The sequence below is a fragment of the Hemiscyllium ocellatum genome, chromosome 42, assembly GCF_020745735.1.
Source record: "Hemiscyllium ocellatum isolate sHemOce1 chromosome 42, sHemOce1.pat.X.cur, whole genome shotgun sequence".
Taxonomy (NCBI): domain Eukaryota; kingdom Metazoa; phylum Chordata; class Chondrichthyes; order Orectolobiformes; family Hemiscylliidae; genus Hemiscyllium; species Hemiscyllium ocellatum.
The window spans coordinates 14,820,483-14,835,317 of record NC_083442.1 but is presented as its reverse complement, the minus strand read 5'-3'; the positions used below and the strand labels follow the sequence as shown (position 1 = coordinate 14,835,317).

General features: G+C 43.8%; 1 protein-coding gene across 1 annotated transcript; it reads right to left on the bottom strand.

The window, feature by feature from the left end:
• Window positions 1-1,806: 1,806 nt before the first annotated feature.
• LOC132834701 (uncharacterized protein CFAP97D2-like) lies at window positions 1,807-14,465 on the bottom strand. Its single transcript, XM_060853662.1, has 5 exons — window positions 14,373-14,465; window positions 13,819-13,899; window positions 11,097-11,215; window positions 7,212-7,395; window positions 1,807-1,890 (listed from the first exon to the last, which is right to left on the bottom strand). The coding sequence occupies exons 1-5, from the start codon at window positions 14,463-14,465 to the stop codon at window positions 1,807-1,809; spliced, it is 561 nt and encodes a 186-aa protein (XP_060709645.1).
• Window positions 14,466-14,835: the final 370 nt, after the last annotated feature.

Here is a 14,835-nt window from a genome sequence, read left to right as displayed (position 1 = left end):
TTTTGAACTTCTTGCATTGCAAAACCCCTGCCCACCACTGAGTAAGTACCAGCTGTGGTGGGAGGGGACCCTTAGCAGGCATCAATTTTTTTTCATTCACAGGCCTCAATTGACAGTGATATGGGAGGGCCATGTGAGAGTGACTTTGGATTATAGTTTCATGGTTTCTTGAAAGTGGAGTTGCAGGTATTCAGGGTAGTGATGAAGGTGTATGGTGGACTTGCCTTTATTAATCATTGCGTTGAGTTTTGGAGATGGGATGTCATGTTGCAGCTGTACAGAATAGTGGTTAGGCCACTATTTGGAATACCACATTCAATTCTGGTCTCCCTGCCATCGGAAAGATGTCATGAAACTTGAAAGTGTGCAGAAAGGACTTACAAGGATGTTGCCGGGATTGGAGGGTTTGAGATAGTGGGAGAAGCTAGAGAGGCTGAATAGGCTGTGGCTATTTTCCTGAGAGTATCAGTAGCTGAGGGGTGACCTTATATAAGTTTATAAAATCACGAGGGGCATGGATAGGGTGAATAGCCAAGGACTTTTTCCCAGAGGTGGGGAAATCCAAAATTAGATGGCATAGGTTTAAGGTGAGAAGGGAAAGATATAAAAGGGACCTAAGGGGCAACTTTTTCACACAAATCGTGATGCGTGCATGGAACAAACTGCCAGAGGAAGTGGTGGAGGCTGGTACAATCAGAACATTTAAAAGGCATTTGGATGGGTACATGAATAGGAAGGATTTAGAGGGATATGAGCCAAATGCTGGCAAATAGAACTAAACTAATTTTGGATATCTGGTTGGCATGGACAGGTTTGACAGAAGGGTGTGTTTCTGTGCTGTACAACTCTATGACTCTATAATTAGGACAGAGGAGAGGTTGCCTGCTCCCAACTAGGGATTAAGTACCCCTGCCACCAGACATCCAACCAAGTGTGGGTATTAAATTCCACTGTGATTGAGCTAGAGAGGGTACTATCTCTAAGGGTGGAGACTTTTGATTGTATAGGCTGTAGTTGTTTTCTTTAAAACATACAAGGCTAAGGAGAAAGGTAACTAAAAAATTATTTATCACATATATTAATAATTTGGATGAAGGAAGTTTGCAGATGATACAAAAACTGGTTAAGGCCAGTAGTGAGGATGATACAAAGAATCCACACAAGGATACAGACCAAACTTGGCAGGTGGAATATCAATGTGGGGAATTGTGAGGTTTATGCATTTGGGTAAAAGAATAAAGAAGTTGAATGTTATTTGCATGGGGAATACTGCAGAAATCTGCAGCACTGAGGGACTAGAGAATCCTTGTGAATTAGTGATAACCTTATTGATATATGCAAGAGTCTGAGGGGTCCTGTTGGGTTGTTTTCCCTGTGGGAAAGATTAGGACCAGACAGCATAATCTCAGAATAAGGTGTCACACATTTAAGAGATTAGATTTTTTTCACAGAGTGGAGTGTATCTTCAAGTTTGTTACTGCAGAGGGCTGAAGAGGTTGGGTCATGAAGTACATTCAAGGCCAAGATAGTCAGATTTTTAATCAGAAAGGGAATCAAGAATCATGGGGGAAAGGCAGGAAAGTGGAGTTGAGTGTTCACAGATCAGCCAGAATTAAGAGAACAGACTCAATGAGTTGAGTGGCCTACATCTGCTTCGACGGCTTATATGTAGGTTAAGATGTGAGGGGATTTGAGGAGAAATCTTTCTGAGTGATATGATTCGATGATTTGGTGAAAGATGGTGAAAAGAGGGTGTGAGATATTTCAGTGTCCAAGGTGTTCCTCCAAAGACTCGCTGTTTTGCTGCTATTCCTCCTCAGTGGACTTCATCATAAAGTTGTTGCTCATTGAGTCTCCAAATCCTCCATCATGAATCTTCTTTTGATACTTCTGTGGGGAAAGGCAGAGATTTTTCTTCACAATACAGTTCATCCCAAATACGTTTATATCCCAAATAGCCATAAGATTTGTTGCTGGAGTAATTGCATCATTCCATTATGTACGATTGTAAGATGGAATCAGTGAATGACAATGCACTGAAGGATGCCATTTGGCCCATTGTGCTTCTTTGGAAGAGCTTTCCAATTAATTTCAGTGACTTTGCTCAAGCCTCAGAGCCCCACAAATCACTGCTTAGATTGTCAAGTATGATTTTAAAAGTAAGATTGTGTTGCAACTGATAATAATTTCAAAAACTTTCTACAGAAGGGTGCAGTTATAACTCTTCATAGTATTCTTATTTCTGCTGCAAGGGTCATGGGTTTAAGTCCAGTTGAGCACTTACAACAATATTGCAGGAGGATTCTATTTTGCCCTCTTTATTTGGACTGGCAGTTTGTGAGGGGAGCTTAGCCAATTCCATTTCTCATCATAACTCTGCAAATATAATCATTCATTATAATAACTCTTCATGTAATAATTCAATTGGTTTTTGAAACCAATGTTGAATCTACTTCCATTATAAACGCAGGCAGTGCATTTCACATTCTAATCACCTTGAAAACTCTAGAATGCGGCAGAGATCCAGGATAAAGCTCTGGGGTAATGAGATTGAATCCCACCACAGCTGGTGGCAAAGTGTGACCTTGCGACCATTGCCAGTTGTATGAACCTGTCTGGTTCACTAATGTCCTTTACTGGAGGAAATCTAACCTACATGTGACTCCAGCCTTCAGCAAAGTGGTTGACTCTTAATAAACCTAGCGCTCAGTTAAAGGGCAATTCGAGTTGGCAATAAAAGCTGGTCTTGTCAGTGATGCCCATTTGCCATGAATATATTAAAAAATCATTTTTATTACCGTTTGAGTGCCTTGTTTCTGGACAGTTGTGATACCTTAGGGTTGTTTTGTCAAACGTTCATTGGGTGGAATCTTTGTCTCCTGTTGACATATCCAAAGGTGGAAACAGAAATGTGTGGCACTCTGAGGCACAGCCCCCAGCCATGCCCATACCTGCAGTGCCCAGCCAATTAGATATGACAAGCTGTGGGCCCCATCCACTCATTTGCCTGGAAAAGGCCCCACCTCTACCTTGAAAGGTTGGGACACTGAGTTCAAATGGCATTCATTCCCTGTTTGTGAGGAGTTTCTGTTGGCAGTTACTCAGCACTGTTTCCAGAGAAAGATGAAGAGGTCTTGCGGGGGCAGGGCCTCATTCTGGCAAGAATGTGGAGACAATCAGATGTGTCTCTCCATTTTCCCTGTTCTGCCTTCAACGATCCTCAACTCACACACTAACCATGACTTACCATGAGTCTCTGCCCTGTCACCATCCTTAACCTGCTAATCATCATCATCCACCTTTTCTCTATCATCTTCAACCTTCCTCTGTGACTCTCAACACTCAGGCCTTCATCTTTGACCTTTCCTGCATGGCCTTTGTTCTCCCCAAACTCATGATTGACCTATCCGTCCACTGACATTGACCTCCCCTAGGGATTTCAGTCTGTTCCGCATGGGTTTTTGTAAGGCCACCAAACCCCTCCCACCTTCAATCAGGCATGGTCTGTTCTTCCTTCTTATGTGCTTAATGCTTCCTCTCTGCTAGTCCAACAAAGATCCCTCAACAAAAACAAAACTCCTATAGAATCCAAATGCATCCACAAAGAATAACTCATCCTTTACATGATATCTTTACCAGTTGTGAATCTGAGTGCAGGTAGAGTCACAGAGGTCAATAGCCCATTGCGTCTGCATCAGTCAAACTCAAGCACTTCACTGTCCTCATTCCATTTTCCAGCATTTGGCTTATAGCCTTGTCTATCTTGGCATCATAGGTGCGCACTTGAATTTTTCTTAAATGTCATGAGGGTTTCTGCCTTTACCATCCTTACAGTGAGTTGCAGATTCCCGTCACCCTCTCTCTCAGTGAAAAATCTTTTCCTCACATCCCCTGTAAGCCTGCTGTCCTTTACCTTAAATCTATGCTCCCAGTCATTTATTCCTCCAGCAAAGGGAATGAGTTCCTTCCTGTCCAACCTGTATTTGCCCCTCAAAGTTTTATTAATCTCCAACATGCTCACCTTCAGTCTCCTCTGTTCCAAGGCAAACAACCTAAATCTGTTCAATCTGTCTTCATGAACAAAGAGGATTGATGAGGGCAGAGCAGTAGATATGATCTGTATGGACTTCAGTAAGGTATTTGACAAGGTTCCCCATGGGAGACTGGTGAACAAGGTTAGATCTCATGGAATACAAGGAGAACTAGCCATTTGGCTAGAACTGGCTCAAAGGTGGTGATGGAGGGTTGTTTTTCAGACTGGAGGCCTGTGACCAGCGCAGTGCTGGGATCGGTGCTGGGTCCACTACTTTTCATCATTTACACAAATGATTTGGATGGGAAAATAAGAGATACAGTTAGTAAGTTTGCTGATGACACCAAAATTGGAGATGTAGTGGACAGCGAAGAAGGTTACCTCAGATTACAACGGGATCTTGATCAGATGGGCCAATGGGCTGAGAAGTGGCAGATGGAGTTTAATTTAGATAAATGTGAGGTGCTACATTATGGGAAAGCAAATCTTAGTAGGACTTATACACTTAGTGGTCAGGTCCTAGGGAGTGTTGCTGAACAAAGAGACCTTGGAGTACAGGTTCATAGCTCCTTGAAAGTGGAGTTGTAGGTAGATAGTGAGGAAGGCGTTTGGTATGCTTTCCCTTCTTGGTCCGAGTAATGAGTACAGGAGTTGGGAGGTCATGTTGCAGATGTACAGGGCATTGGTTAGGCCACTGTTGCAATATTGCGTGCAATTCTGGTCTCCTTCCTATCGGAAAGATTTTATGAAACTTGAAAGGGTTCAGAAAAGAATTACAAGGATCGTGCTAGGGTTGGAGGATTTGAGCTATAGGGAGAGGTTGAATAGGATAGGGCTGTTTTCCCTGGAGCGTCGGAGGCTGCGAGGTAACCTTATAGAGATTTATAAAATCATGAGGGGCATGGATAGGGTAAATAGGCAAAGTCTTTTCCCTGGGGTGGGGGAGTCCAAAACTAGAGGCATAGTTTAGGGTGAGAGGGGAAAGATATAAAATAGACCCAAGAAGCAACGTTTTCACTCAGAGGGGGTACATGTATGGAATGAGCTGCCAGAGGAAATCGTGGAGGCTAGTACAATTGCAATATTTAAAAGGCATCTGGATGGGCATATGAATAGGAAGGTTTGGAGGAGTATGGGCCAGGTGCTGGTAGGTGGGACTAGATTGGGTTGGGATACTGGTTGGCACGGATGATTTGGACCGAAGGGTCTGTTTCCATGCTGCACATCTCTATGACTCTATGACTAAAACTCTCCAGCCCAGAAACAACCTGGTAACATGTTTTTCCTTGCTACATAAAGAAACAATTTATTTCTTTATTTTTCTACTTCTTTTTCCTTAAGAATTTGTACAAGATTCTGTACTAGGTACCTTTGTAACTAAGGTAAAAACAATGACTGCAGATGCTGGAAACCAGATTCTGGATCAGTGGTGCTGGAAGAGCACAGCAGTTCAGGCAGCATCCAAAGTGCAGCGAAATCTACATTTCGGGCAAAAGCCCTTCATCAGGAATAAAGGCAGTGAGCCTGAAGCGTGAAGAGATAAGCTAGAGGAGGGGGGGTGGGGGGTGGGGAGAAAGTAGCACAGAGTACAATGGGTGAGTGGGGGAGGGGATGAAGGTGATAGGTCAGGGAGGAGAGGGTGGAGTGGATAGGTGGAAAAGGAGCTAGACAGGTCGGACAAGTCCGGACAAGTCAGGGGGACAGTGCTGAGCTGGAAGTTTGGAACTAGGGTGAGGTGGGGAAGGGGAAATGAGGAAACTGTTGAAGTCCACATTGATGCCCTGGGGTTGAAGTGTTCCGAGGCGGAAGATGAGGCGTTCTTCCTCCAGGCGTCTGGTGGTGAGGGAGCGGCGGTGAAGGAGGCCCAGGACCTCCATGTCCTCGGCAGAGTGGGAGGGGGAGTTGAAATATTGGGCCACGGGGTGGTGTGGTTGATTGGTGCGGGTGTCCCGGAGATGTTCCCTAAAGCGCTCTGCTAGGAGGCGCCCAGTCTCCCCAATGTAGAGGAGACCGCATCGGGAGCAACGGATACAATAAATGATATTAGTGGATGTGCAGGTAAAACTTTGATGGATGTGGAAGGCTCCTTTAGGGCCTTGGATAGAGGTGAGGGAGGAGGTGTGGGCACAGGTTTTACAGTTCCTGCGGTGGCAGGGGAAAGTGCCAGGATGGGAGGGTGGGTTGTAGGGGGGCGTGGACCTGACCAGGTAGTCACGGAGGGAACGGTATTTGCGGAAGGCGGAAAGGAGTGGGGAGGGAAATATATCCCTGATGGTGGGGTCTTTTGTGGAAGGTGAGCACCAGGGGTGTTCTGTCCTTGTTCCACCCTACTAACCTTCGCATAAACCAAATCATCCGCCTTGTTTCCCTTGACAATGTTACCTCCTCCACTTAACAAACCTGACCTCAGATACATTGATGCTTTCTACTCCAACCATCATGTTTAGATGTGAGAGACATGTATCTGGAATTATCCTAGTCAAGGAAGGCATGAACAATGAAAATATAAATATGGAACTATATCTAACTAACACCTTTTGCTAGCTGCTATTAAAGTTGCAGGATTTCCACTAGAGCTATACAACCAAAGAAGACTATCTTCTTGCTGGCAATTAGGAATGTGCCCATAAATGTTGGCCTAACCAGTGGACACCCACTTCCCATGGAACAATATATTTTTAAAAGATTGATATTCACAACCACCAGATGTCTCAAAGCCAATGAAGTACTAAGTAATATAGAGAACATAGCAGTCATTTCTTGTACTGCAGGAACTCACAAGCAGCAATACCTTTCAAAAGAGAATTGGATAGTTATCTGGAGAAAAAATATTTGCAGGGTTGACAGGGGAAGAGCAGCGGAGTGGGACTTGGGGAGTGGCTCCTGCAGCGAAACAGCAGAAATGCAATGGCCTCCTTGTGTAATGTAACCATTTCATGATACAACCTTGGAATTCAGAATCTCACTTTCTTCTCTCTCTCAACCTGCTATAGAATTTTCAGCTCTCACCATTTGTACAGTATTTGCAGGCTAAAGGCCTAACTGCATCCTCCTATTTCATCTGTCCCCCCATCAGCAGATCCCTCATGTACACTTTAAGCCTCCCTCAATACTGGGTTGTCTCAGCCTTACCCTTTTGGGAGCAAACTTCCACATTCTCACTCAATGTCTGTCTCACCTGCTCAGTTTTTAGGCCACGTGGATAGCGTGCAATGTGATTTTGCAGTCTCTGCACTTTCTCCCACTCCTCATCCAGTCTGCAGCATCTATATTCCGACTGGCAATGTGTGATGCGGCGTAGCATGGCTTGGTTCTCCTGCTGTATCTGTTTGAGCTCCCTCTGATGCTTCTCCGCATTTAGACTGCATGGAGAGATATCAGCTCAGGAACAACATCGAAGCAGTAAAAAGAAGATAAAGATTAATTGAGAAAGTGGTGACACTTCAGGGCCAAGGTGTTTGATCTCAATCATCCCAAGTGGGGTCCATAAAATCTATAAAAAAAGGTAGGATGGCAGGGAATGCAGTCTAGCTGTCTCTGGTGGTATTTTATCAGGAGTAGCCTATGTGACCTGGTGATCTGGCCATCTAAAGACCGACCCAAGACCTAACATATTTAAGATCCCAGAAAATTAAGGGGCAGAAGGGATGCAGGAATGTGTCAAACAATCAGGATCACAAGTGAAAATGTACAAGGATGAAAGGGTGACAAGATCCCTGGATCCAAAGGAATGCAGTTCCAGCAGTGACCATCCTCCTGGTGATACTAGAGTGATTAAGAGCTGTTGGAGTTCTAATTGGCCACAATCCCTGGAGGCAAGTCATCCTACCTCAAAAAGCAGCAAAAAAGCCATGCCTTTGGGCAATTAATTGCTGGAGCCATGTGGAATGGAGCCAAGAATCCCAGGGAAGTGACTGACGTGGGATTCCGACTTTCAGCTGGTGGCTAGGTTAGCATTTCCCATTAAATCCTTGCCACAGAATGCATTTCAGAAAGTCGACAAGGCTCCATCAGCAACAACTAAATCCTGGCACCTCCACTTCATCACTATGTTCTCTCGGGAGAGGGGAAGTGTACCATATCCAAATTCACTGGGTTATGCACAGGCAGTGGCCAGGGTTCTCCGGTTTGTTACAGTTCCAGATGGGGTGCCCTAAAATCTTTAGATTCCCAGGTGAGGAGGAATGAACTGGCTCCCCTTCTATATTCACCCCAACCTGGTCGAAACAAGGCTAATTTTAAAACTGATCCACTGGGGGGTACCTTTATTCCAGACTCAAAGGGACTTGTGTTTTAAAAGGAGCCAATTTAACCGGGCTTTCATCTATTAATAGAGCCTGATGGTTTGTGCGAAATTGCTCAACATGAGAAGAATTAGAAATGCGATACATGTAGCTACAGATAATAAGAGGCTTCAGCGCAAAAAGGCAAAAGATTAAGAAATGGAATCAGAGATTGAATTGTTTGCAAAAAGGAGATAGTTGAATGTTGTTGCCATTGCAATGGAAATTACTGGTCGTGTTGACATTGGTGATTGAATAGTATTTCACGACCCTTAGTTTTGCAGTTTGGTTGAGATTCTGTTGTTCTGAATCCTTTTGACCCGATTCCAGCATTCAGATTGAGAGAGAGTCCTTTTGTTGTTCTGTTTCCCTTTCCCTGGCTTGCTCGCTCACTGACTTCTAACACTCAGAATGAAGGAAACCCTTAACCTCCAACAGAAGTGTGGCTTAGGGATAGTTCTTTGACTGTCATGATTTGGAGATGCCGGTGTTGGACTGAGGTGTACAAAGTTAAAAATCACACAACTAGGTTATAGTCCAACAAGTTTAATTGGAAGCACACAAGCTTTCGGAGCGACGCTCCTTCATCAGGTGATTGTGGAAGGCTCAATCGTAACACAGTATTTATAGCAAAATTTGCAGTGTGATGTAACTGAAAATTTACATTGAAACATTGATTGTCTGTTAAGCCTTTCATCTGTTAGAATACAGTGATAGTTTCACTTCTTTCATTTTTTTTAAAGTTGCACTCTCGGGTTAGCTGTTAACAATGGGTGATAGCTAGACAATATGTTGAAGGTGTTAGCCCTCTGTGTTCTCTGTCTATGACCTGATGTTTAGATTGATTCTAATCTAAAAAGTGAGATAACAGAGTTTCACATAAATTCATGCAGTTTTTGAGCTCAGAGTTCTACATGAATGCATGCAGTTTTTCAGCAAAGTGAAATGTAATTCTGCAAGTACAAATTCACCACACCAAATATATGTTCATGTGGGTCTTTGTCTGTCTGTGTGTGTGTGTGTGTGTGTCTGTCTGGGGTGGGGGTTGTGAGTGTGAGAAAGTGTGTGTGTGTGTAGTGAGTGCAGAGTGTCTAAAGTTTGTGAGGGGGGGCTTGTGTGAGTGTGGGAGTGTGTGTGTCTATACGGGTGTGTGTGGGTGTCTGTGTGTACCTGTGTCCGTATGTATGTGAGAGTGTGCGTGTGTAGGAATATCTGTGTGTGTGTGTGTAGTGCAATGGTGATCACCTATAGTGTGACATGAACCCAAGGTCCCAGTTGAGGCCCTCCCTGTGGGTACCGAACTTAGCTATCAGCCTCTGCTTGGCCACTTTCCTCTGCTGCCTGTCCCGAAGTCCACCTTGGAGGATGGTCACCCGAAGGTCCGAGGCTGAATGTCCTGGACCACTGAAGTGTTCCCCAACTGGGAAGGAACCCTCCTGTCTATTGATTGTTGTGCGGTGCCCATTCATCTGTTGTCGTAGCCTTTGCTCGGTTTCCCCAATGTACCATGCCTCCGGGCATCCTTGCCTGCAACGTATAAGATAGACAACGTTGGCTGAGTCACATGAGTACCTCCATGTACAAGGTGGGAGGTGTTCCCACACATAATCGTAGTATCTATGTCCACAATCTGACACGTCTGCAGCGTCCACCGTGACAAGGTTGTATGGAGTTGTCCTGAGAGCTGAGCAGTTTGCTACGAACAAAGATCTGTTTGAGGTTTGCCGGTTGTTTAAAGACAAGTAGTGGAGGTGTGGGGAAAGTCTTGGTGAGGTGCTCATCCTCATTGATAATGTGTTGCAGGTCACGAAGAACATGGCGTAATTTTTCAGCCCCTGGAAAGTACTGAACAACGAAGGGTACCCTGTCAGTTGCAGCACCTGTCTGTCTCCTGAGGAGGTCATTACGGTTCCTTGTTGTGGCACGTCGGAACTGGCGGTCAATGAGTTGAGCATCGTACCCTGTCCTTGAGTACTTCCAGGTGTCCGTGACGTTCCTTTCCAGTGAATTTCAGTTACATCACACTGCAAATCTTTGTTATAAATTCTGTGTTAAATTGAGCCCTCCACAATCACATGATGAAGGAGCGTCGCTCCGAAAGCCAGTGTGCTTCCAATTAAACCTATTGGACTCTAACCTGGTGTTGTGTGATTTTTAACTTCTTTGACTGTGACCTTCATAGCACAGTAATACTTGAACCCAGGCTGGTTCTAGTCCTCACTTTCTCCATGATTAGCTTAGCACAATCAGTCCCATACCACACACCAGGAGATTCGAATCTAGCTTTTTATCCTCTGTCATTGTTTAAACTTCAAATGGAAATATGCAAAATACATCTGCAATGGTGGAGATGTGAAAATTGAGAATGCCCAAGAGATCAGGACTGCTAGGATACAGTTATCTCAGAGACCATGGAGCTGGAGAGGATTACAGAGATAGCTGGGGAATGAGACCTCAGAATTTGAAAACAAGGATGGTGTTGCTTACCTGAGCACCATTGCACGTTAGTGGGCACCAGAGTGATATGGGAAGGGATTGGTGCGAGTTAAGGTATCGGAGTGTTGGCTGTTCTCAGGATTGCAGAGGGTAGAATGTGGAAGGTTAGCCAGAAGTGCATTGTCAAATCTAAAGATATGAATGAGGGGTTTTGCAGCAGATGAGCTGAGGCAAGATTGATATTGTGGAGGTGGAATTATGTGGTAGGAAGCTTATGTTGAGATCAAACATAAAATCAAGCACTGAAATCTTAAGCTTCTTCTACATGCTCCTAACTTCCATACCTTTTATTTGTGTAGTTATTCCAATTGTCTACAGTCCCATCGGAACTCATAATTTCAGACAGTTTACAAGAAAGAATCTGGTTGTCTCTTCTGATAATAGCCAAACGTTCTTTCTCTAGCTGAATAAAGAACATGCAGTTGTTAATGATTGGTGCATCTGGATTCTCTGTAGTCATTGCAGTTAATTATTGCTGAACTCACCAACAAAATATAACATTCAACACAAAGTACAAACTCAATGAGACTTTGTTTCTGTGTGTAGACCTTGTTCCATTCCCCAATCTGACCTCCAACCTATGGACTAATTGGTCAAAGATCTTTCTTGGAAAGTATGGGTGTTGCCAATATAGTTGTCCATTCCAAACTGCCCTTGAATGGATTGTTTGCTGGGTCAATTTAGAAGGCAGTTAAGAGTCAATCACATTGTTGTGGGTCTGGGGTAACATGGAGGCATGGCAGATTTCCTTCCCTAAAGGACATTATTGAAACTGATGGGTTTTTACAGCAATCAGTAATAGTTTCATAGTTAAAAATCACACAACACCAGGTTATAGTCCAACAAGTTTATTTGGAAGTATAAGCTTTTGGAGCACTGCTCCTTCATTAGGTAGCTAGTGGAGCAGGATCACATCTCCGGAACCCAGGTCTCTTAGCTCAGTTGATCGGATACCTAGAGAGTAATGCTTAGTGATAGCAACAGTACAATCCCTGTACTGCTCTGCTCGTTTGTGGAGTCCAAACTTTTTGATTTTCTCTGTGCTTGCTGTAGAGTGGTGTCCCTCAAGCTATCAATAGCAATTATCTTGCTTTAATACAGAGAGATACCAATAGTCATAGAGTCACAGATATGTACAGCACGGAAACAAACCCTTCGGTCCAACTTGTCCATGCCATCCAGATATCCCAACTCAATCTAGTCCCACCTGCTGGCACCTGGTCCATATCCCTCCAAACCCTTCCCATTCACATACCCATCCAGATACCTTTTAAATGTTGCAACTGTACTAGCCTTCACTACTTCATCTGGCAGCTCATTCCATACAAGTACCACCTCCTGAGTGAAAAAGTTGCCCCTTAGGTCCCTTTTTTTATCCTTCTCCTCTCACCCTAAAGCTATGTCCTCTAGTTCTGGACTTCCCCACCCCAGGGAAAAGATTTTGTCTATTTATCCTATCCATGTCCCTCATGATTTTACAAACCTCTATAAAATCACCTCTCAGCCTCTGAGAAACAACCCCGGCCTAATTAACTCTCCCTATAGCTCAAATCCTCCAACCCTGGCAACATCCTTGTAAATCTTTTCTGAACCCTTTCAAGTTTCACAATATCCTTGCAGAGGCCTAACCAATGTCCTGTACAGCCGCAACATGACCTCCCAACTCCTGTACTCGTTACTCTGACCAATAAAGGAAAGCATACCAAACGCCTTCTTCACTATCCTACCTACCTGCGACTCCAATTTCAAGGAGCTATGAACCTGCACTGCAAGGTCTCTTTGTTCAGCAACACTCCCCAGGACCTTACCATTAAGTGTATAAGTCCTGCTAAGATTTGCTTTCCCAAAGCAGCACCTCACATTTATCTAAATTAAGCTCCATTTGCCACTTCTTAGCCCATTGGCCCATCTGGTCAAGATCCTGTTTTAATCTGAAATAACCTTCTTCACTGTCCACTACATGTCCAATTTTGGTGTCATCAGCAAACATACTAACTGTACATCTTATGCTCACATCCAAATCATTTATGTAAATCACGAAAAGTAGTGGACCCAGCACCGATCCTTGTGGCACTCCATTGGTCACAGGCCTCCAGTCTGAAAAACAACCCTCCATCATCACCCTCTGTCTTCTACCTTTGAGACAGTTTTGTATCCAAATGGCTAGTTCTCCCTGCATTCCATGAGATCTAACCTTGCTAATCAGTTTCCCATGGGAAACCTTGTCGAACGCCTTACTGGAGTCCATATAGATCACGTACACTGCTCTGCCCTCGTCAATCCTCTTTGTTACGTCTTCAAAAAACTCAATCAAGTTCTTTGTGGATTTGTGCAAATACCGAGAGTGACTTTACAATTCTAAAATTAATGAACAGAATTTAAATTCCACCAGCTGCTGTTTTGTGATTAGTTGACCTTAAAGGAGAGGCAGTGACAAAGAAGAACAAAGAAAATTTACAGTCCAGGAGCAGGCCCTTCAGCCCTCCAAGCCTGAGTCGATTCAAATCCACTGTCTAAACCTGTCACCAAATTCCTAAGCATCTGTATCCCTCTACTCCCCACCTACTCATGCATCTGTTCAGACGCATTTTAAATGAATCTACTGTGCCTGCCTCTACCACCACTGCTAGCAATGCGTTACAGGCACCTACCACCCTCTATGTAAAGTACTTGCCGCATGTATCCCCCTTAAATTTTTCACCTCTCACCTTGAAAGCGTGACCTCTTGCTATTGAATCCTTCACCCTGGGAAAAAGCCTATCTCTGTCGACCCTATCTATACCCTTCATGATTTTGTAGACCTCAATGAGGTACCCCCTCAATCTCCTCTTTTCTAATGGAAAGAATCCTAACCTACTCAACCTCTCTTCATAGCTAGCATCTTTTATACTAGGCAACATCCTTGTAAACCTTCTCTGCACCCTCTCCAAATCCAGAGTAAATGCTCACCTACTATTGCTGTTCACCATCCAAGACTGAATTTGAAATAAAGATGCACATTTATACCTGCAGTTTTTTTAGCTTGACTTGAAGATGAGCAGGAGTCTGAGGTCCCCTTGTATCCACCACTGTGGTCGCCTTTTGCACCTGTGGATTGAGCATACTAATAATTATACTGTCAGACATTTCACAAAGAAGCAGGCTTCAAATCCAACTTTCGGTTAGAAACGGTTTCTGTTGCTCAATTACCAGAGTGGAAGATGGAGTGTGTGCTGGATTACTCTGCACTTTGAAAAATGTGTTGCTGGAAAAGCGCAGCAGGTCAGGCAGCATCAAAGGAGCAGGAGAATCAAAGGCTTATGCCTGAAATGTCGATTCTCCTGCTCCTTTGATGCTGCCTGACCTGCTGCGCTTTTCCAGCAACACATTTTTCAGCTCTGATCTCCAGCATCTGCAGTCCTCACTTACTCTGCACTTTGCCTGGATGAGTGCTGCGCATATGATATTGATAAACTGCAAAATCCTTCCCAGAGTTCAAAAACACACCAGTAACATGATATAAAAAAATTGACATGTCATTTTAAAACAATATTTAAATTTTTGAGTATGTTTGACACAACCTTTGTCCTGTGCCTTTGATAATCATTCTTGTCCCATTTCTGTTGTAGGTACTTGTTGCTGGTTGGAATGATGGTTTGATAAGCTCGATGCATCTTCAAATATCTAGAGAGGTGACTGTGATCCTAGAGTGTTGAGTTACTAAGTAGATCAAAATGGATATGCTGACCAGTGAGTCAGAACATTACCCCACACTGAGCTCCTTTTCCTGGGTCCTAGTGCCTTGCTGTGTCTGAATTTGTGTGTGGAGGCAGACAAATTCATTTTGCATACACAGCAAAACCTTTTAACTTCACTCCATTTTCATTGGAGGGAGGTCACAGATGTTAGCTGAGGTGAAGAGGAGAGTTCAAGTAAATAAAACCTCTCATTTTTAATCCAACAGCAATAAAGCAACACAAAGGCATAATACTGGAATGCAATGTTCAATTCTGATCTCCCTGCTATAGGAAAGATGTTGTTAAA